We start from the raw sequence: 22,969 nt of genomic DNA on the forward strand, positions 1-22,969 counted from the left end.
TTAAACTTTCACAGAATAAAATAAAACAAACTATTTTGACACAGCTTCTGCAGTTCGTGCCATCTAAGAGTCATTCAAAAATGTTGGCTGTCAGCTGGGGGTTGTTGGTTTCTACTAATATTTCCTTATTAGTGGAAAACAATGTCTCACTGAGACTGTCAGCAGCTGGCCCTTCTTCATATTGTAACAGATTCAACAGGTCAGTAAGGGTTGCAAACAAAGAATAAATGATAAAATAATAAAAAGTGATACATGTTCTGTCTTAACCAACGTGTTTTCATCCCTGCCATTCTCTTGCACTCTGCTGGCATTGGACACAGGCACACGGTGTCCTCTGTGGCTTGGCACATTGGCCATGGCAATATTAGATGTCAACAGTTAATATTTGCGCTTGAAAGAGAGGTAAACTCTACATAAGATGAAAGAAGGGTAACTCTGGCATAAATTATTTGTTATTTTTATTTTAGGAGACAGCAGCTCTTGTTCATTTTTGAGAGCTCTGGACATTTCACTGTGTTCTGCTTTTTTCACTTCTTTTGTGTAAATTTTATTCATTTTTTCCATTTGCTGTTTGCTTTTAAGCACCAAAACACTAAGTTAAGTTTAAAAACACGTTATTTTGTAAAGATTTACATATCCTATCTGTGCATATTTGTGCTATAAAGTAGGCAGTGAATTTAAACGAGACAGGCTGTAGTACTTGATACCATCAGAATGAGAATGACTTAGCTTTACTTGGCTAAATCTGGCCTAATGTTTCACTGAGCAGGTTTTTATAGGCTTTCCCCAAACCACAAATTTCAAATATTGTGTAAACTGTGTAACTTCTTCCTATTGGTATTTTAAACCATTTTGATCTGAAAGTAATGTAAACATGTAAACAACAAATGCCATATACCTAATAATAGCATTACTTATATGGCATATAACAAACATATGGCAAGTGGGTTTGCCTTTTGTAATGTGCAGCCTTTGTGAATATTGTTTTTATATTTGCCATTACTCTCCACTTCTCTGATTACTGTCCACTAATGACTATCTAGTTACCAGATTATTCACTGCAGCAACAAAGCTAAAAAGTGAGAAAAGTTGAATTGTCTTTTGGACAGTGCTTAAACGCAGTAGGAGTTCAGCAGCAGTGTAGTAAAAATTGGAACGCCGACAATTGCTTTGTATGCAATCAGTCACAGTCACTATTTGAAAACGGCATTTACGCACAATTTGAAAATAAATGATGTTGTTGATGGGGCTGGAATCCAAAGAGGAGCTTCATTATAAATGAACTCCTCATGAGTCCCCAAAAACTCCACAGCCATCTGTCAACAGAGGGGGGAAAACTTTTCTCCCATTCATCAGCCACACGAACGGATGGATAGAGGGATGAAAGTTGTGTGATCCCTGGCCAAGCCTTTCTCCATCCGCCCTCCAACCCCCTATGCAGAAATCTCAGCAGCAGCCACTGGCAACGTTCGCCCAAGGTCAGAAGGACAAAGTCAGGGGTAGAGGAGAGGAAGAGAGAGCCAGAGAACGCGTGTATCTGTGTCTGCTGGTTGGAGGGAGTGTGTGCTTTGTGTACAATTGGCAGTGTGTTCATGCCAGTGTGTTCGTGTTAAGGCATAAGGGGTTTAAGATAAGGTATAAAGGTGCGTTCATGTGACTGTGTTTTTGTGTGTACAAAGCACAGGGGGACGTGTAATAACTTCTACAAGTCCTGTAGCTTGGTGTGTGTGTGTGTGTGTGTGTAGGTGTGTGTGTGTGTAGGTGTGTGTGTGTGTAGGTGTGTGTGTGTGCGTGTGTGTGAAAGAGAGAGAGAGACAAAGAGAGGAATAAAGATGGCTGCTGACTGTGCTACAACTCAGCAGGCTGGGCAACATGACGATAAGTAATCGCCTCTGAACCACTGCACTAATGAGCAAACGCACGAGTACACAGACTTGGACACACACATACACACAAATGGGCAGAAATGCGCACCAACCATACGATCTCACGCACCATGGTCGTCACTGTTTATACCTGTTGGAACAGACTAAATTTTTTCAAAAAACGGCCTCAAATATATCTTGTATCAGATGACATGAACATACTCTCAGTTAACTCAAACTTCCATACACAGCAGCAGATGGCCACACTCATGGAACATTATACAGTGTGTCTAATCCACAGCAGTCTTGTGTGCATTGGCTTTAGCGAGTGATCCATCAGGAACCCTGCTGCCATGCAGAGGTCAAACCCATCAACCCCAGAGACCGCTGCCAGGACAATGCGCACTTCAGCCAAGAACCAATCACAACAAGTCTCGCATGCCTCAAAGCACACCATAGGTCAACCCAATACAGGACAGGATGGAGTCTGAACTAAGTTTCAGTCCAAGCTTATGTAATATAGTGCTGCATAATGTGTGAAATTTATGTAAAGTTGTTCAGCCATTTATTATTTGGTCACCTAGAACCACACAACTGCTCTTTTGGGAATTTGAGCAAGCTATTAATCACAAGCGATCTTTGTACAAGGATGCGTGTGCAACCTTAATATATCAACAGTTCATTACTTGAGATAGCAATAAATTGGCAGTATAGAAAAAAGACCTATTTCTTTTCTCCTAACTTCTGCCCTCTCCCCAGCTGCCATTCACTCCTTAACAATTCCCCCACTGTTTTCCAACATGGCTTTCCCCAACATATCCTTGATTGTACATTAAACGTGTTTGTTATGTAATCCCTGTGACCTCCGTATCCTCTCACCTTTTCTCCCACCACTCTTCACTCCCTCTTCTTTTTCTCCTCGGTGCCTTTGGGTAAACATTTGTCAGTGTAACACAAGTGTCTCAGGTAAAGATATGCAGATTAACTTTAACTCGTTTGCATAACGAGCTCTTATTTGCCAGTCTAATTACGGTGGTATGCCGAGGCTGTCCCAGAGCTGCCCTCAGGTTTCATTAGTGGGGTTCGTTAAGAGGTTTGTTAACGGGCAGTGCTAATCGCTTCCTCCCTCTTGAGCAAATAGTGGAGTCTGAAAGTCCTGAAAAGACTCCCACTAAGCACACGGCAATGTTGGTTTAAAAGAGACACCGACACACATACACACAGCTTTGAAAAGCAAACACACAACTTCCTTCCAAACATGCTGCGCACACATCCACACATATATTTGCTCAGTAGTCAAGAGACCAAAGAGCTGGTCAATGTATTGAAGACATTTCCTTTACACACAGGAAGTTTACTCAGGGTAAAACTACTCACACAGTCTGTGTATGAGGACTTGGGATTCAAATAAGGTAATCCATGCTTTTAAAAGAGCAAACAATAGACACACACACACACACACACACAAGCTCCCACAAGGTCAACAAGGTCTTTGAATGTATTAAAGAAACCCCTAACAGCCAAACAACCAAAAGCCACACTGTTATTTCCAAATAAAGAAAGAAGACATAAAGCTCACCAGTAGAGTAGAGAGTGAATGATCAGACATTTCGAATGGCATCCATTTAGGTAAAAAAAAAAAATTGAAAAGAAATCAAAAGCTGGTAACAATTACTTTGGATAGCCCTCAATAGAAACATATTAATTGATTTTGCTCAAACTCAACTGTGTTTCAGGGAGAGGGGTCAGAGTAGCATTCCAACCCATCGTTTCATGAAGAATTCAAAGAAAATTGTGCCTGTTGACACTTTCTATAATTGTATTCCTATATTAGAATACACACAAAAAAGCAAGTCCAACTACAGAAATGACTGAGCAAGACAGTTACATAAAAAATGATTTATTGCCGTCTCCTTCATATTATCTCATTTATGCCTGAAAATTCGACCACAATGTCTGAAAATAAGTTATGTATACCTCTAATTTACAAGATTAAATACACTTAGAAGGAAAAATAATGCTGCCCAGACTTAATTTTTTATCAGTAGTATGAAAACCCGTTGTTAATTAACGCAAGCCTGAAGAGGAAAAGGGTGGGCATTGAAGTTCTCCCTTTAATTTAGTCACTGTCACTTTCTTGAAGTCCAGTGCATAATTTATCCAAACAAATAGAAAAGGCTGAATGCTAAAAGACCGGCAGAAAAACCCGTATTAAAAGTTAAAAGTTTAACAAGCAACAAGCAGTAGAAAGAAATTTCAGAACTTTAACAACATAAGGAAATTAAAACAACGAGGAAACTGAAATGCGAGGTTGAAAACAATAGGAAATAGGAAAAAGGTCAGATTGGTGGTTTATAATTCTCTCCAGAAAGCCTGAACAAGACATTTTCTAGGACTGTGTAGTATTCACTAAGTATAGTCTCTTTTAGTGAGTCACTGTCTGTAATCACTAAGCTGTCACTGTGATCTTCAACAGATGCGGCTTTAATTGTTCATTTCTTAAGCGCAGCCTGATGCCAAATCTCACTGAGATGTCAGTGTTCTCGTCTAAGTAATTTTCATGCAGCGATTTTTTAGCAAAACCACTGCCATTTGTTTGCATCTTGATTAGCATGTAGGCTGCTCTGTCAATCATAGCAAATGTGTAAGTAACTGTAATCTTTTACTTCAGTAAGCAATCGTTAAATTAAGACAGAGTTCAGCTAATGTTCTAAAAGGAACAGGTACATACGATCGAGTGGTTACAGTTTTGAAAACAAAGCTGCAGTCTCATTTGGGTAACTTTTACTTTATGAGCTTTTTTATTCAATTACTCTGTGTAGTCTTGCCACTACTCCATCTCTGAATCCCTCTCCCTAGCCTCTTGGTAGGCCTTAGGGATTGATGCCCAAAGTCCTTACAACATCTCTCTTTGACAGGCAGAGTGAAGCCGAGTTGATCATGTTAAACATTATGCAGATGGAGTCCTGAAGCCACTGGGAGTTTTGTAAATAGTGAAAATCTCCACAGTAAAGCTGGCCTACAGGCTAAGAGAAACACTGAATGAAATATTAAATATCTTGCTGTCCCTCGCACTCAAACCACAGCTTTTTCTTCAACAAACACATCTTCTATCCCTTTGTTTTCCAGGTTTCTTTAACCTCTGCTCCATCTGTTTCCCCCCTTTTCTGCAACCCATAATTTGTTTGTTACTTCAACTTCAACTTACAATCCTCCTTCTTTCTCCACTTATTTACTGCTTTTCTGTTCTTCTCACCTCATCTAACTCCAATCTTACTCTCTTCCCCCTAAAACTCTTATTTCACACTGCTAGATTTTCATCCTCTTTTCATTTCTCTCTCACTCACTCTCTTCATCTCTGCGTCCTATTTTTTCACAGCGCCCAGATCGTGGCCTGGCCCGGCCTTTTCATGTCCCCCTTTGCTTCTCTCTCCCTCCCTTTTTCTCAGACTGTAGCTAATCCCATCAAGTGTTTGCAGCCGCCCTGAGCCAAACATTCTAACTCTACGTACAATAACAAATAAAGAAATAAACACCTGTGAACACAAACTTATTAAAAAATGTTTGTGCAATCACACACAGGCTGTAAGGAGCTGTCAAAAAGCTATCAGCACAAACAGACAAACACGCACATAATCGCTTACATTGACATTTCATTTGAATGTCTAATTTTATATTTTACTCACTTTGTGCCTCATGCTCTTTTTAGCTCCGATGATGACATACAGTAAAAGGGGAAATTATTTATAACAAAAGAATACAAATTTGATTGTCCTTGATTAGTGACAACCTTGAATCTCCTTGATTAGTCCCCTGGTGTGAAAATTTGGTAAGAAAAACACTTTCAATTGTGGTGAACAACTAATTATAGAGAGACATTTCAAGTAAGTCTGTTATCTATCAGTTTAACGAGCACATTTCCCCACCCGATACAGCTGAGACAGCCGTTGACATGCCAGCTACAGGCCCACGAGCTGGTGAGGCAGCCTTATGGCATTTGCCATTCCACATAAAGTGCTATTTACCATTTTGTGTGGAGGATGTAAAGGAACAATTCACAGTCATGCAGGAAGAGAGACTGGATAGGCACAGGAGGACAATGCACCTATCAGACATAACTTTCGAAAACATCTATTTAGTGGATTCCCATTGAAAGGTCAAAACAACTCTGTCCCATCAGGGTGTGGACACTGGGTTTCCAGGGACCTCTTGTGGTTTCTAGAACTGGGATGTGCTCAGCAAACGATTTGGGGTTTAGAGGGTTATGCTGTCCTTTTTTGGCAATTTTTTCAGACGCTCAAAGTGAGATCTGGAGAGTTTGGAAGTGAAAGTCTTCGGCTCTTTGTTCTATTATTAAAGATTTTTTAATGGAACATTATCCTAATGTGGGAAACTGATACTGTCAAAGACTGCTGTTGCCACTGGAGGGGGCTTGGTTTGCAACAACGAGGGCTGGTGATACATGTCAAATAACATGGTTTTCATGAAGAACATTGCAATGCATGTAACAAGATGATCAATGTTATTTAGTTCATCTGTCAGTGACTATGATGTAGCTGATTCAGGTGTTGAACATTCATGCAGTCTCCAAACATTTAAAGATTACGAGGATGTTGTTGCCAACTGGTGCTCTATATCCTAAAGGAATTGAGCTAAACAGCAGCTAATGGATATGATCCATCTAATCATGGTTTCACAACTATAATTTTCATGCCTTTAATTAAAATTGCAACTTCAAATCACTGCTGTTTAGAATACTTTGGATTACCAGTCACCTCTTGGTCGACTGTCTGGATGGGGAGACAAAAGAGTAAAATAGAATCCAAACGTATTAGCCCAGTTCATATGTTTAAGCTCATTGAATTACCCCTTTAAGCACAAAACAACACACTCTCTCAATCTCTGTCAAACCTGCTGCACTGCACATGGTTTCATACACAAACACACAGCTGAAGATGGCGCTTTTTGGTCTTTTAGTCTCCCCAAGGACAAGAGTAAAACAACAGACAGGCTAATTGATTTCTGTGCCCTCTCTAAAGTGATTGTCATGCTCCACTAACACAATGCACTTGCTTTCTCACTTTCTAGGGTTTTTTTTCCCACCACATGCAGTTTCAGGTTCAAAATCAATTTGGCTTGGATGAAAGTTTTCAATTTCATTAGCTTTATCAAATAGAGCACTGTTAACAAGCGGCGGTAATAGAAAATCATTTAGGCCGAGCAGCTCACACACTCTCAAAGGACTGGTTAAGAGGTACTCAAAAAGGGAGATATAGAACTGGAGAGGGAGGGAGAAAGGGAACAGGAGAAAAAGAGGGTGACACTAGGGAAAATATTGACAAGAGACAGCGCGAGAAAAAAAAAGTGCAAAAGTGTGAAAAAGAAGGTGGGAGAAAAAGGTGCAGAAAAGGGGAGATGATGTCTAAAACTCAGAAGCAAAAGATGATGTGATGGAGTGAGAAAGATAAGAAATAGAGAACAGTAATGACGGAAAATGCAGTGTAAGAGAGAAAGTAAAAAAGATGAATGTGACAAAGGCAGGAGAAATCTAAGACGGCTGCAGCAAAAGATAGAAAGAAACCAAAAGATAAAATGTTAGAGTGATTGATGACCTTATGGAAATGTTTAAATGAGCAAAAATTGCACGTTAAAGCCTGCGAAGAAACAGAATGCAAAGATGAAAAAGAGCAAGGAAGTCAGGGAAATTTGTCTCTTCCCCTCATGTAAGTATTGCCCCATTAAACTCCTATTATTGCTCCTCAGATGTTTGTCAGAAAATTAATGCTGTGATGAAAGAACATAAATAAACGATTAGCCATCAAAAGACTCGGACCTGTAGCAGACCACCAGCTAAATACTACCACTTCAGTGAAGGAAAAAGCAATAGGAAATCAATCACTAGAATAAGTAATACAGCAGAGGACTGCAGAGGCGAAGCAGAAATCTGACAAACTGAGAGGAGACTACGAAAGAATGATGGATTTACAGACTGGATGTTGGAAGGAAAGTAAAAGAGAAAAACAAAAATTATTGTAGTGCTTCTTGCCTGCCTTATGAAAAAAGTTATTTCTAGAAAAACGTTATTGCTCCCTAAGGTAAATGTTGTTTTAGTAGTGGCACGGTGCTGCAAAAGTGCTGCAAAGAAAAACTACATACAGCTTTCTGATTGAAAGCAGAAACATAGAAGGAATGCAAACATAAAAAAAACACAGTTAAGGTGTTAATTTCAACACTTTTTCATTTAAGTTTGCCTTCTAAAGTAGTAGCATGAAGGAGCTTTTAACACAGTATGAAATTTGAAATTAGTAAACATTATAACATAGTCAATAAAATGTCTATTACCTGTCAAATCCAGCCTGTTAATTACTTAAACAATGCTTCATTCAAAAACATGCAGTAAAATAAAATGATAAGCAATCCAGATTATTGACTTGCAATGTTATTTACCATTTGCAAATGCTCCCAGAGAACTCACAGAGACGGTATTGCAAACGGTAAAGCAAAGGCTCTGATGGCACATGATTTATAACTAGGGGTGGGTTTTTATAATCGATTTATCGATTAAAATCGATTCTGGCTTGGATTACGTAAAATCGATTCATTAAAATCCTGAATCGATTTTTTAATACAAATTTATTTTGCCCGAAATGCCAGAATCTCTGGTGAAATCTCACAAAATTTCAACAACCACCAAACAGCTAAAACAGTAAATGAGAGCAGGAACATGGATTCTGCACAAAGACTTAAACACACAGCGCAGCCCGCGGATCAGAATCAGTTAGATGTCGAATTTCTCACAGTCGGGGCTGAAAGCCGACAGCCCGCTGATTCTGATCTGTCGGCGGGTCCGCGCTTTGTGTTCACGCCCTTTATGCGCTGATTGTAAAGCTGTTAGTTTGATGTCTCTCCAAACAATATTGACCGAACCAGCAGCAAAAGAAGATCCAAACTACGCTTCACATAAACATCGTCATGTATTCACTCTTACTTTTACTGTTTTGCTTCTACCATGAGGCACAGCTCTCTCTCTCTCTCTCTGTCTGTATGGTTTTCTGCATTATTCGCTTGCTTGTTACGCACAAGTCTACCTTTGTTTACAGCGCTTTCGGCCGACTTTTTTTTTCTTTCCGTTTTATATACTTCCGAAAAGAAAACCTAATTTCTGCCGTTCAATGCTGAACAAATTTAAACTTTTTAAAATTATGCAAAATGCAAAACGCTAAGCCGTGTCTCTAATAAAACCGCTGTAACTTCAGAGATAATGTTCATATGTTGATTAATGGTTTTCTTTCGTTTTTGATGTACTGCAGAATATTTTTATAAAATCCCAGGCCAGGAAAAATCACCTTCATGTGTTTCTGTGTTTTATCTTCAGCTACTTTGACACAAAGGCATCTGCTGTGACGCTCACACCTTTGATAAAGTCTTGCGTGTGTCAGCTTCCTTTTTATAGATACAAAAATATGTAAATGTACTAATCTGAATTATAATATTTCTGACTGTCAAAATTTCCCATATTCAAATCGAAGTGAATCGAATCGAATCGAATCGAATTAAATCGAATCGTGGATCGAATCGATTCTGGACCTTGTGAATCGGAATTGAATCGATTCTAGAAATCAGTGACGATACCCAGCCCTATTTATAACGTAATGTGTCTGTTTGTGTTTCTCTACCTTCTTTTCTTTTCATGAGATCTCAGCAATCCAATCTACGTCACACTTTGGGGGTGCTTTACGAGGGAACCAAGGAATTTCAGCATTGGTTAAAACTTTTTTCTGTTACACTTTCACAACAGTTAGACAGCCCGCTTTTTAACAGGCAAGACAGTCAACAGACGAAGGCCATTAGAGCACTCCCAAGGGTTGAAAAACTTTACTTCGGAGCAATGGCTCAAAATGTGGCAACCGCAGCAACCGCAACCCCCCTCCCGCTTAAACGACCAATGGATGATCTGCAATGACATCTCAGTGAGAAACCTCTCTGGAGGAGCTCCCTCGATATCAGCCCACTGGAGTTTATGTTATCTTTAGCAGCGATCAGACATCCTGCTATTCATGTTACTAATATAGGGATTATGTCAAAGCAAGCAACTAATTCAAGTCATGTTTTCATTTAATTATTAAGCAGTGATCAGCTAGCATTAGCTACACTTCTTAGGCACATTTGTGGAGTAGATTTTTACAAAGACGCGCGCACACACACACAGGACAAACTCTGCACGACACACATCTGAATCATTGCAGTTAAAAGAACCTAGAATGCCAGTGTACTTCGAGACATACCCAATTTCTCATATCGTGATTGTATTCTACGAGCTGCAGTCAGCGTAACGGAGAAATGAAAGGCTACCTGTTCGGCTGCTCGTATTTATCAAACTTTAGCACTTAATTTCCTTCAAAGCCCCAAACACGCATACCCATACAGCACATACCAATAAATTACATTCAATCAAAATTCAATGAGAGCTAATGTTAATCCATTGTTAGATTGCTCCGAGTCATTGTGTCATGGGGATAATGATCAGCCAGCTTCTCTTATGTGCACATTTTCACACTCAGAGTGTGCAGCTAATCAGCCAAGTGAAGCTAATGCAGGGGGAAATGTGTTGCCGATTAGTTCAACCTTAAACCCCAAGACATGACTTCCAGACCTACACTAGTTGTCGCACACATACACACAAACAGACATGCACGCAGGAATCCACACACAAAATTAGTCCAGCTATTCATGCTAATCTGAGGGAAAATGACTTGCTCATTAGCAAGACCCTTAAACCTCTCGACAGGCCTTTGAAACCCATGCCGTCTCATGGTCACAGAGCATACACAGAAATGCAGGCTCACCAAGCACACACTGGCCTCTGCAGAGGAAGTTGGACTATTCAAAACTACTTAGGCTCATTAACTGACTTTCAATAAGTGTTGGAGTGGATTCTATTAATAGCAAAAATGTAAACAGAGCAGAATTTACCAATGATGATACAAAGTCCAGAGCTCAATTTACAGAGCAGATGCTTAAAACTTGTGCCAAATAAAATCAATTACATAGGTCCTCAATTTGGTGAATGGGTGATGATCTGTATTCTATCAGTGCAAAAAATCAGTAGAAAAACAGTGTTTTTATTCCTTCTCCAGTTCAATTTAGCAGTATTACTTTCAGTGTTTACCTTCTAAATGTATACACACACACACACACAGACACATCTCAGAAGCCAGATTTAAGAGGTCTGGTTCTGATCTTTCCTTTTTTTTTTCAACTTTCTGAGGGGACAATCAGTAAGTTGTGCAAAGGATTTTAACTTCTCACTCTCTTTTCATTTCCCACACAGCTATTTCCATCAGTGTTTCCTTTGAAATGGTCTGCTGTTTTGTATGAGTCATCACACTGACTGGTTACGCTAGAAAAGAACTACTTTTGATGAAGTGTTTCCCAGCCACATCGGAAGCTAAATGTATTTTAGCTGATTCAAACAGCCACACTGAGGCAAAGAGTGACTTGTTGTGCCGTCACATACTAGCAGTATCATTTACGTATAGGGAAAACAGGTGGAACACCTGCATTAGTTGTTTTGCTGTTGATAAAACAGAAATAGATGCATAAAGAAGAAAAGCGATCTTTCTTTCTTGATTTAACTAATGTAATATTGAATACTGGTGTGAGGAAAGGATGCGTCAGAAACTCTTTAACCATCCAATAAGCCCTTCTGAGCTTTAAATTTATTCTTTAAACACACATAAGGTGGAGAATTTTGAAATTATTTTGCTCCAGTGTCAAGTATAGTATCTACATACATTTTACATGTACATATTACATAACTTTGTGTTACGACCCGGCTCAAAAGCCAAAAACATAACTAAGGAGACGAACACAAACAAGGTCACCCAGAGTGGAGTCAGTTTAAAAAAAAAAAAAAAAGTTTATTACAAACTATAAACAGAAAACCGACAGGGCTGTGTTCAACATGCCACTGGGCAACCAATTAACTCAATAGGCAAACACAGCTGAGTAAAACAAATGACAACTCTAAACAGGTTAAGCTCAACCATACACCGGGGTAACCCGCAAAGTTCACCACTATGAACAGAGCTGAGAAAGCACGGTTCACAGGGGGAGGCAGAAAGGGCAAGCTGCACAGTCTCCAAAGCAGCCGCCCTGAGTGAAGGATTTCCAGTCTTTTGTAGTGGCAGGTGAGCACGTTCACAGGATTCCCAGGCAACCAATCGCCTATGTGGGTTGACACAGTGCCATCTGCATGGACAGAGGTTGGCACAATCGTCGGAGAGTCCTGGCACTCGTGGACTTGCTTGGAGGGAAAAGGGCGGTCTCACTCCCTCCGAGGCCCAGGGCCGTAACACTTTGTTTCAACCATTTTTTAATTATAGGACCTTAATGAATGTAAGCCTCAACTTTATTTATACAGCACTAATTCACAACAACAGCCACCTCCAGTTGATGTTTTATTGTCGGATAGAGATAATGCAATATTACAGAAAAAAACCAACAAACTAAAACCCAACGATCAGAATATCCTCTATGAGCAAGCACTTGGCTACAATGGAAAGGACGAACTCCCTTTTAACAAGCAGAAACCTCCAGTACAACCAGGGTCAGGGAGGGACAGCCATGTGCCACAATTAGTTGGGGGATTAGAGTGAAGAGGAGAAAACACAACACACACTATGGAAGAGAGTAAATGAAAGTTAACATGCAGTGGTGGTATATAATTACATGAGGATTTAAAAAAAAGGAAGTAAAAGTAAGAACAAGTTCAGTGCATCATGGTGTTTCCCAGCAGCCTTATCCAACAGAGGCATAACTAAAGGATGTTCCAGAGTCGCACAATTCCTCTCTAACTATACACTTTATCGAAAACAACATTTTCAAGCATAATCTTAAAAGCAGAGTGTGTGGCTGTCTCCCAAAGTTGAACTGAAAGCACTGATCCTGATTGAATTCAAGCAGGTTTGAAGCAAGGGTTTTGTGAAATACAATCAGCAAGATTCTGGCATTACATGAATTACATTTATTTATCATTCACATTAAAATAAACAAGCTACAAAAAAGATAAATATACTAGCAACGAGATTGCACTATACTCTTTCTAACATTAATGCATGAAACTACAAACTAGGAGGCTGTAAATTTAATTATAAATGTACATTGATTCAAATAACTGAATTTAGAATTTCCTTCTAAGCTATGACACTAATTAGTCTTAGTAATTTCATCGTTCTCTCTACAGCCTACCAAAGTATGACATCTCTGACACATACACAAATATTAATGTGAAGAGAAATGATGCTTGTCATGGTCCGGGTGTGTGCTAGTGTGTCTCCCTCCGAGCCAGCATCTCCACCCCTGGGAGGGGCCTCTGTGTTCTGCTGATTGCTCGCACCTGTGGGTAATGAAGCCTGGGACTCATAATGCCAGCGCACTCAACCTCTCTTCGCCAGATTCTCAGCTAACCCTAGTTAGTGCAGGCCACCACTGTGATTTCGCCCGCTCCTTGGAAACTACCTTGTCTCATCATGTGTTTTCTTTCATAGCCACGCACCAAGTTGCCAGACACAAATCTCCGCCGAAGAGCTCCAATCCGGACGCTGGACCTCCTGACAGTCCCACGGGCTGTTCACCCGACTCACCTGCCGGCCTCAACACCAGGAATTTCAGACCACACACGGCAAGTACGCAGTACTAAGGAAAATTCAGAACGAATAGCTTGCCCGTATTTCTCCCGAACCATACCTGAACGTCTGTACTCTATTTACAGTGACTCTGACCTTTGCCCCGGACCCAGTTTGACTCTCCCTCCAGCCCAATCCCCGGAACAGCTGTTTCCACTGACCAACCACCAGATTGCTTACTTAGCCCAGGCTGCTTAAAACCCCTTTGGTTTAATTGTGGCATTTAGCACTTGTTAAACTCACATTCCAGTTTCCTGATTGTGAACACTTACTGAGAAAATAAACGTTGTCACTGAAACTACTTACGTGCTGTTCGGCGCCCAGCATTTGAGTCCTTTCCCTTTTGAGGCAGCCTCGGCTGTGAAAGTGCTTTGAGTTACATTGAGGAAGAAATTGTATTTAAGGTATTTTCTAGTGCTGATCTTGGCAGCGATACTCTATTTGTAATAAGACATTCTGTTGGATCTGTGTACATTAGAGAGAAACTCTAATGACTCCTTTTTGGATATAAAAATGTTTTGTGATGTTTTTTCACATTATTCTTCATATATTGTGTTCTCAAACCCTTTGACCACTTGTATCTCTGAGAAATCAGTCTGTTCTTCTGGTCCCATTAAACAGTTCTCCCAAATTTGAAGTTCAAGAGAACCGGACAGGTAGACAGATACTGTAACCAAGAAGCCTAACGTAAAAACAATGTGCGTCTTATTGTGTGTGGCCATGTGCGTGTAAGTGATAGGTGTAAATATCTATACCCTTTGCATCCTTCTTGGTGAGATTTGCTGATACAGAATGAAGTGACACAAAAGGTGAATACACTCACAAGGTAAGATCCTATCTCCCTGTCTGTCACTTTCTTCACTAAAGAGAGATGATGCTCTCGAACTCCAACACATGAAAGATTTTCGTGAAAGGCATAAAGATGAAAACAGGAAAACAAAACAAACCTACACACTTCAGTAACATTCTAGGCTTTGGATAATTAACAAAATATGAATGAACGGTGATAAAATCAGGTTCAAAAAGGAAAAGAAAAATAAGCTTAAAGGGCATCAAGTATTCAAATATTCTTAAGCTTTTCGCTTTTGTTTCATGCTGGAAACATGACAAGACGAATAACACTTGAACCTGCCAGCTGGCAGAAGTCTGTCTATTTTTTTGTGTGGTGTTGAATATTGTTTGCCCAATATATTGTAAGAAATATTCACAACTAATAGAAGGTGAAAATAAAATGTAGATAGTAGTGACACGTCTTTGCTGACAACTCAAGGAACAAAACAGTGAATTAATAAAACCTTCACCCGGTATGTCTGAAGTTTCGGCAGCTTCACAAACTGCCATTTGATTAATGTTCAGCCCTACAATCTTTTCTGCTAGTGCAAAAAATATATATATATTAAATCCTATGCGTTGTTATATTGACTGATTCTGTACTTTCCGGATGACAGGCAAGTGAACAACATCAGCAGCCCTGCAGTGATTCGGTAAATCTGTAGCATGCAAGACACCTCCAAAAAAACAAAGCTCCAAAAAGTTAAACTCATGAATGCTGAGAAAAAGGAGGCAGTCAGTGGAGAGTGTCTCGTGTCCACTCCATCGATTACACCCCTTTTTTTGTTTTTCAGTGTCTGTGTGACCTTCTCTGTGCTCTCTCTCTCTGTCTGTATGTGAGTGCTCTACCCTCTCACTTTCACCACGACAAAAAGGCTATATGAGCATGTGCATATGTGTATGACAGAGAGGCAAAGTGAAAAAGGCTCAAACTGAAGTGGCATGATTTTCTAACAATGTGGCGTTTAGAAGTAGCACTCACATCTCACGCCTTCTTTCCCTTCCACATATCCCCTTTTGCTTTCATGAGTAAATGTTACAAGTTCACATTTCCTATCTCTGAAATGCCCCTTGTCTGATATACAATCTTCTCTGTTGCTTATTTTTCACAGAATAAGCAGCCTCTGTGTGCGGGTGTGTTTGAATGTGCTGTATATGCGTGACAGTGGCTCTGTGTGCACAGCAAAGAGTGATGCGAGTGCGTGCCTGAATGATTCAGTCGGTGAATGAAACCAACAATGAGACACAAAGTCTCAAACAGGGAGTGAAAGCGGCATATAGAAAGGCCAAGGTGAGAAGTCCCGTGACTGTTTTTTTATATGCAAGTGAGGTCTTTACACTGACTGCACACCAAACCATGCAGACTCTGAGTCACTATGGGGACCTCGGTGTGTCTTCTGTGACAGACTGGTCCGTTCTGTTTCAATGGTTTAAGGTGTAGTTTTAGCTTGTGGTTAGGTTGGGGTTGGAATTAAGGCAGTAGGGAATGCTGGGGAATTACAGTTCCCATAGTGATAGTAAAACAAATGTGTTTGTGCATGTAGGTGTGTGTATGTGTCAGTGATTTTATGTCAGTAATTATTGATGCTCCGTATTCCATGAGTAATGGTGCGTAGTGCTGACACTCTGCTACAGGTTAACGGTGTAGCGCGAAACACGTTTAAGCACATGGGGTGAAACACACTGGGCAAAACACACACACACGTACACACACACATATATATACACTGAACAGTGCACCCCCCCCCCCTTCCCGTCTTTGACAAATAAAGTACAATCTGCCACATAGCTATTTCAGCGACTAGTGCTGGAAAGGAGCAGTTCACTGTCATTAACGTCTGTGAAACTGTGGAGCGAGACTGATGAGATTTCCTGATTTACACTTTTTAAATGGCCCCAGTCTGGCAATTAGAAACAAGCATATTCCTTCAATACGCATCAAGAGTATAACCCAGGGCCTACGCATATACTGATATTGAAGAGTTTCAAAAAGACCAACTAAAATATTTATATTTATTAAATTCTTTTTACTTTTATTAGTGTGGGGCTGTTACAAACTCGGTGTAATAATAATTGTGCATTTGTATGATACATTACATCTACAGTCAACTTATTTTAGTACAAATATCAGTCAGTGAGGAATAGATGACAAAACCAAATTATAAGGATTTTTTTAAAGGAGTTTTTGATTTGACGTCCCAAACTCATGAACGGTGCATAGGAAGAGTAATTTCTGTTATTTCATAGGAAAGTGGTACTAGGAGTGGGATTTTTTTCTCAGCTCATCTGTCATAGCTGTTTCAGTTTTACGACAAACAGTTACGACAAACCATAAACTAATTCAGTGAAACTATATGCAAGCGTCAGTCGCTTTTGCAGCTAAATCTTTTAAAAAACGTCAAACTATGTACCAAGAAAGAAACTATCAGCCAAATCTCTCACTGCATGAGAGGGTGTACGTCTTCTAAACCACCCACCCATGACCTCCTGCTAAGATTACAGACCTGAGACATTACCCCCTGTGACTTTTCAGCCTCTGAATCTTCCAGAACAAACTGTTTGCCTCTGAACTGGCACTTGTCAGATCCTTGGTGTTTGAACAAACCTACAATGTCATCCTAGAGATGACCTGGATGATGAAATACCACAATGATGTAATTACAGTGAAACTGAGTGACATGAAAATAGCAATGCCAGTCATAAGGGTGACACAAACGGTGATATATTGGAAGATCGGGGTACAATAAATATCCCTAATTAGGAGGTGATGTGACATGTAATACTTAGAACAAAGCAAATCTATCTCACATCTGAACAAAATGTCTTTCAAAGTTGTTAATTCTGGGACTGAAGTGAGGAGGTGGAAAATTGTGAAGTATTACAGATCGCAGCTACTGTATGACAGACAGCGGCATACACACAAATGCAGATGACTCAGGGCCTATGTGACTAATGGAGGGCACAGACATACACCTACTGTAAATGCGAGCATAGGCTGACACAGCCAATGTAGCAACAAATGAACAGGGAACACTTGCACCAAGGAACCACTTTGACTGTGTACTGAAACGGCAGAATGCACTGGCAGAAAGAGATAGAGTGAAGGCAAGGTTAATCTTTTGCTTTTTAAACAGCCTTAGGTGTGTTATTACACGATTAGAGCCAGATTTCCCCATGTGCCCAATGAAAACTGTTTAACCACAGCCGAGCTGCAGCGGACCTTAACCTGTACAGAGAGAGTGAGAGAGAAAGGGAGAGAGGGGGGAGCAATACTGACGACCATCCAAACCAGAAAAGCTGGTACTAAAAAGCAGTCAAAGAGCAATGTGTACTGTCAGACAAGAGTTACAGACCGTCCATGTCCTTGCACTATTTTGCGTTTCATTCCACTAAGAGAAGAAGTGAGAATGTTACAGGAGAAGAGGGGAGAAATGTTTTAGATAATTTTAGTGTTTGGTTACTCAGCCGTTTTGCGGGACACAGCTGTTTTCCGGCGCGTCGACCCTGCTCGCCATCTCCAGTCCGTGCGCCTTGCGCCGCGAGCACAACGACCACCGTGCTCGGGAGCGCACAACGCAGTCACTGTTAACTGCTAAGTGAGCCGTGAGTGATCGGAGCTGATTAAAACACACAGATACGACCGCGCGCACAAACACAGAAGACACTCACAGGAAACGTGATACTAATGCCGATGATTTGTCATTTGTCTTTAAAACGGAGGCGTAAAATCGCGCCCACGCTTTAAATGCAAAATATTCTAAAGCCTCGTTCCGATTGTGCTTCTTGCCTTTTTTTCCCTCCTCTGAGTCAGGTGGTGTTACCTGAGCAAAATTAATAATATCTCAGCTCTATTTTACAAGTGCTCTTGAGCACGAGAGTGAAAATCCTTTGCGCACTTCGGGCGCTGTGGATAAGAACCCCCCGATGTGGATTCAGTTGATAAGACCAGTTAAACTAGAGTGTCGTGGTTTTTATGAGTCAGGTCAGATTTATAAAAAGGGGCTTTAAAGAGTTCTGCAAATAAGTCAGTTATTCACTTAACTGGATAATGGAGATATTAACCGCTCTCTTCTTTCTTAATGTGTCCAATTCCCGACAAAGACAGAATCTTATTATAGCTTCTTTTAACTTCAATTAACATAGGCGAGTAAGGCAATTACTAGTTTTCTCTGTTCGTCGACACTCGAGTACATTTTAAAAGAAGCAAAAGGGTTGATTTTCTTTCCGTTTGAGGGACTTCGTGTCATTAAAAATCCTTTAGATCTTTTCTTTTTTTTAAACAAGGGACAACCTCTAGAGCTTGTTTCAAGTGTGCAGCAGAAAATGTTTGCAAACAGTCAGTGCTGATCCTGCCCGCCCCCCAGTATAGAAAAGCAAGTATAGTTTTGTCCAGGAAACACTCAGGTCTTTCCTCTCAGAGAACTCAAACTGGCACATGAGCAAGTCAGCAACTAGCCAGGGTTCGCGTGTCTCAGGTGGCACCAGTTAGAATGCATCTGTCATTTGAGCTTGGACTCAATTACTTATTATTCTACACACATGCGCGGATACATGAAGCGTCAAGGTGAATACTGGCTATTCGGTTGTTATTTAGGAGACGAGAAATTGCCTTTTCTGGGAATTTTAGGCAAGTATCGTGATGTTGCTATAACCCCCTGTCGTTGGTTACCATCTCAGTAAAAAAGCAAAAATGGTGTGAATTACTTTAACTTGGTCCAGTGTGACACTTCTAAGACACTTAAGTTATTATTAATATTGTTTCCTTGCAGGATAGAAAGCTGAGCAACTAAGTTTTGTGTTTGGTTTCACTTCACCTCACTGTTATAGTTCAATTTCTAACAGTCTTCAGGGTATTTAATCACCCTGGGAAACATTTTAACAAAAAGAGTTCATATAAATACAATTATAATGTATGCCTTTGTTGTAAATACTACAAAAAGTTATCAGTTTTGCCTATAATGTCGCATTTCTAAGATGACACCAAATGAAATATCTAGATAAATAATAGCGAGCGGGAAATTCCGTTTTCCAGTCCAGAACAATGAAATAACAGTAAGTAAAGCTGGCAACAAGTTTTTGTTCGCACTTCCATTTCTTACCTTTCCACAGCAGAAGAAGAAGCAGCGTCTTCCAGAGGCGACACCCCAACGGCGCGCCTCCCTTTCTCCCGATCGTCTCCATCCCTCCAGTCGATAAAAACCCCGCGACTGTTCGCAATAAGGATTCAAAGGGCAATATTTTAATTTCTATATTTCTTTCTCCTTTTGTTCCCACAGAAAGATTACTATCGCATTGGTGCCATCAATCTCATTTTCACCAAACTGCGCTCCCGCTGAGCTTGACCTAAGACACCGAGCAGATGAGATTTGGAGTAAACTATAAATCCTTCTTCAGTCAGTAATAAAGAGGAACCCCCCAATGGGCAATTCCGGTGCAAGCTGGCTTCTTTTTTTAATCCGCCTCCCCCAAAAAACTCTCTCTCCTTCAAGCCAGAACCGATGAATGAATGAAATTCCCCGTAGTGAGCTTTTCTCCACCAGTGCGCTTCTCTGCCTTATTTATCCATACGGGACGGTTAAAGCTGACGGTTAAAGCGCTGTTCTCTTTGCCTTTGTCGCAGTTTTCTTTCTTGCAAAGTTTTTAAAAAATTACCAGAGGGTCACACGAAGTCCCGAAAAAAAGTGCACTTCACAGTGGACTTTGAAACAGTAAAAAGCAAAGACAACTCTGTCATTTAGGGCTCGCTTAATAAATTAAAATCCAAATTTTGCTCGCTCGGCAGCAGCTCCGTCCGCTCTCCTTTCTTTTCCCTCTCTACCTTTCCTCCGACTATCGTCCTCTTGCTGTAAGTGTTGTCTTGTGTGTGCGCGTCTGGGTTCAACTTGAGAGTCTGTGTACACTCGTCCGTGGGATGGAGTGAGGAGAGGACAGAAGAGGAGGTCTGAAGCTTCCACCAGCCGGCAGAGGTAGGAGGAGGAAGAGGAGGAGAAGGGGGGCTAACAGCGACTGGGGCAGAGGAGGGTGAGGGATAAGGGCGGGATTTGGAGATTTGAATGACAGTAAAGTAACCAATCGAGTGTATAGAACTTTATTTAGATTTTTTCTCTTTTTTTGCCGAATTGTTTTATAAGATGCATTAATATGTTTTTTCCTTACTTTCTTAATATTGGGTCATTGTGGTAAAGAAACAAATACCCACACTGCAACAACAGGAACTCTTTAAGAGGATAGATTTTGCTGCTCTTACAATAATAATGAAAACACGGGAAAACTAGCTTCAGGTGATCTACAATAACACATCAGTGCGGAGGAAACAGGTTAAGGATATATCCAAGAGTAATGGAGCTTTTGATGTTAACGAGATTAAGAAAAAAAAAGTTTACAATATGAATATGTCCTATAAGAAGAGGCCTATTTCTCCGCGTTGTTTGTGTGTATTGGTCTCAGCGAAGTGCGTGCACAAAGTCTCTCCCTGCATTATTCATACAAAGACACACGCTACACCTGTTCTCTCCGTAATCGATAGAAGACAACTTCGCACGAGCGCCCACCTATACGCACGCACGCGCGCACCAACCACTTTAACTGGCAGCTTGCACAACTGCTGAATGTGATCCATCAAGCACCTTGTGATAAAACTCATTCACTTTATATTGATAGGATCTCTCTGTGTGTGTGTGTGTGTGTGTGTGTGTGTGTGTGTGTGTGTGTGTGTGTGTGTGGGTGTGTGTGTGCGTGCGTGTGTGTGTGGGACAGAGGGATGAACAAGTGAGAAGAGAAAGAACATTAGGCTCTTCTTTGAGTCCGAGATGATATTTCATATGGCAGCATCCCTGGTTCCCTTTGTCAGCTAAACGTGTAAAAGCTAAAGAGATGACATTGTGACTTATTGAATTGCAAATCAGTCAGGGAGAGGATGGGAGGATTTCCGGAGACGGAGATAGTCCTACGTGAGCCTTACTGCCTCTCTGCCCGTCTATCTGCTTGTCTGTCCAGCGACACGGTAATACGCTAAGAAGGAGCGACAGCCCCCCCTAGTGTCGCATTTAAAGAAGAAAGTCCAAGTGACAGACCCCGCTGTCCATTCATCATTAACCTGTCTTTAATTAGCAGTGGGCCTACATGTGATTATCACTGAAGAAGCCCTGCTGCTGATGTAAAATATCGCTCTGTCACTTCTGTCTGTTCCTTTCACAGTGCTTACCCATGTGTGCTTCATTGATCCGACATGCTGTTTTTCCACTTGTCCTTTTCCTTGCTCCCTCACTTTAACCAAACACATTTTTCTGGCCTCTCAGTCACAAGGCAGTAACATCCACAGCATTCAAGCAACTGCCAACCCAGCTACATTATAGTGCAGAACTGAATCAGTGCATTTTAAATTATTGTTATAGTGTCAAGTTATATGTTTTGTTTTGTTTTTTCAGCTAAACTATGCATCTTGGGGCTACAGCTAAAGCAAATAATTAGTTCAGCAAGCATATGGTAGAAACAAGTAATATTTTTTACAATATTAATGTCTGGATACCAGTGAGGCCCCCACTGGTTGTAGAAAATAAATTTGATACTGATTAATATATTCAGATGTGACTAAAAACTCTTGAGCCAGGGGCGATCCTGGCTCAAGAGTTGGGAGTTTGCCTTGTAATCGGAAGTTTGCTAGTTCGAGCCCCGGCTTGGACAGTCTTGGTCGTTGTGTCCTTGGGCAAGACACTTCACCCGTTGCCTACTGGTGGTGGTCAGAGGGCCCGGTGGCGCCAGTGTCCGGCAGCCTCGCCTCTGTCAGTGCGCCCCAGGGTGGCTGTGGCTACAATGTAGCTTGTCATCACCAGTGTGTGAATGGGTGGTTGGGTAGTGGTGGGTGGTGGTTGTGTAAAGCGCTTTGGGGTCCTTAGGAACTAGTAAATGGTAAATGGCCTGCATTTGTATAGCACTTTACTCAGTCCCTAAGGACCCCAAAGCGCTTTACACTACAGTCATTCAGTAAAGCACTATACAAATACAGGCCATTTACCATTAAATATATATATATATATATATATATATATATATATATATATATATATATATATATATATATAATTTGGAAAATCTGTCTAAAAAACAATGCTGTAGAAATAACAAAAGATAGATCATCTTAATGTGTTCTGATTAAAAAACACAGCCACACAGGGTCATTTGAGAGCAAATAAATACTTTTTTCTCCTTCATTTCAGTTGTCACTATTACAAATAAAATCTAGGAAGGGAAGGAAATATTCACTAAAAGGAAGGCATTCATCACCAAGACTGCACTGTAATTATTAAGGGTAATTACTAACTATAATTCAACTGCTGATTGCAAAAATGGGGTACTATAGTAAAACAATGCAATGATTTGCAAACCACTAAACACTACAATTATTTGTGATATATATATATATATATATATATATATATATATATATATATATATATATATAGAGAGAGAGAGAGAGAGAGAGAGAGAGAGAGAGAGAGAGAGAGAGAGAGAGAGAGAGAGAGAGAGAGCCATAAGGATGGCTAAAAATTTCCTCATCATTTTAAGAACTCCATTTCTCCGTGTAAA

The 22,969-nt window shown here is 40.5% G+C and overlaps 1 protein-coding gene across 1 annotated transcript in view; it reads right to left on the minus strand.

The window, feature by feature from the left end:
• Nucleotides 1-20,529, minus strand: part of LOC146506426 (transmembrane protein 132C) — a 265,985-nt gene extending 245,456 nt beyond the window's left edge. The window contains exon 1 of the mRNA XM_085181047.1: nucleotides 19,483-20,529. Within this exon, the coding sequence (XP_085037173.1) occupies nucleotides 19,483-19,564 (82 nt within the window). The 5' untranslated portion in view covers nucleotides 19,565-20,529. The remainder of the gene's footprint in view (nucleotides 1-19,482) is intronic.
• Nucleotides 20,530-22,969: the final 2,440 nt, after the last annotated feature.

Source organism: Neolamprologus multifasciatus, chromosome 12 (assembly GCF_963576455.1).
Source record: "Neolamprologus multifasciatus chromosome 12, fNeoMul1.2, whole genome shotgun sequence".
NCBI classification, from domain to species: domain Eukaryota; kingdom Metazoa; phylum Chordata; class Actinopteri; order Cichliformes; family Cichlidae; genus Neolamprologus; species Neolamprologus multifasciatus.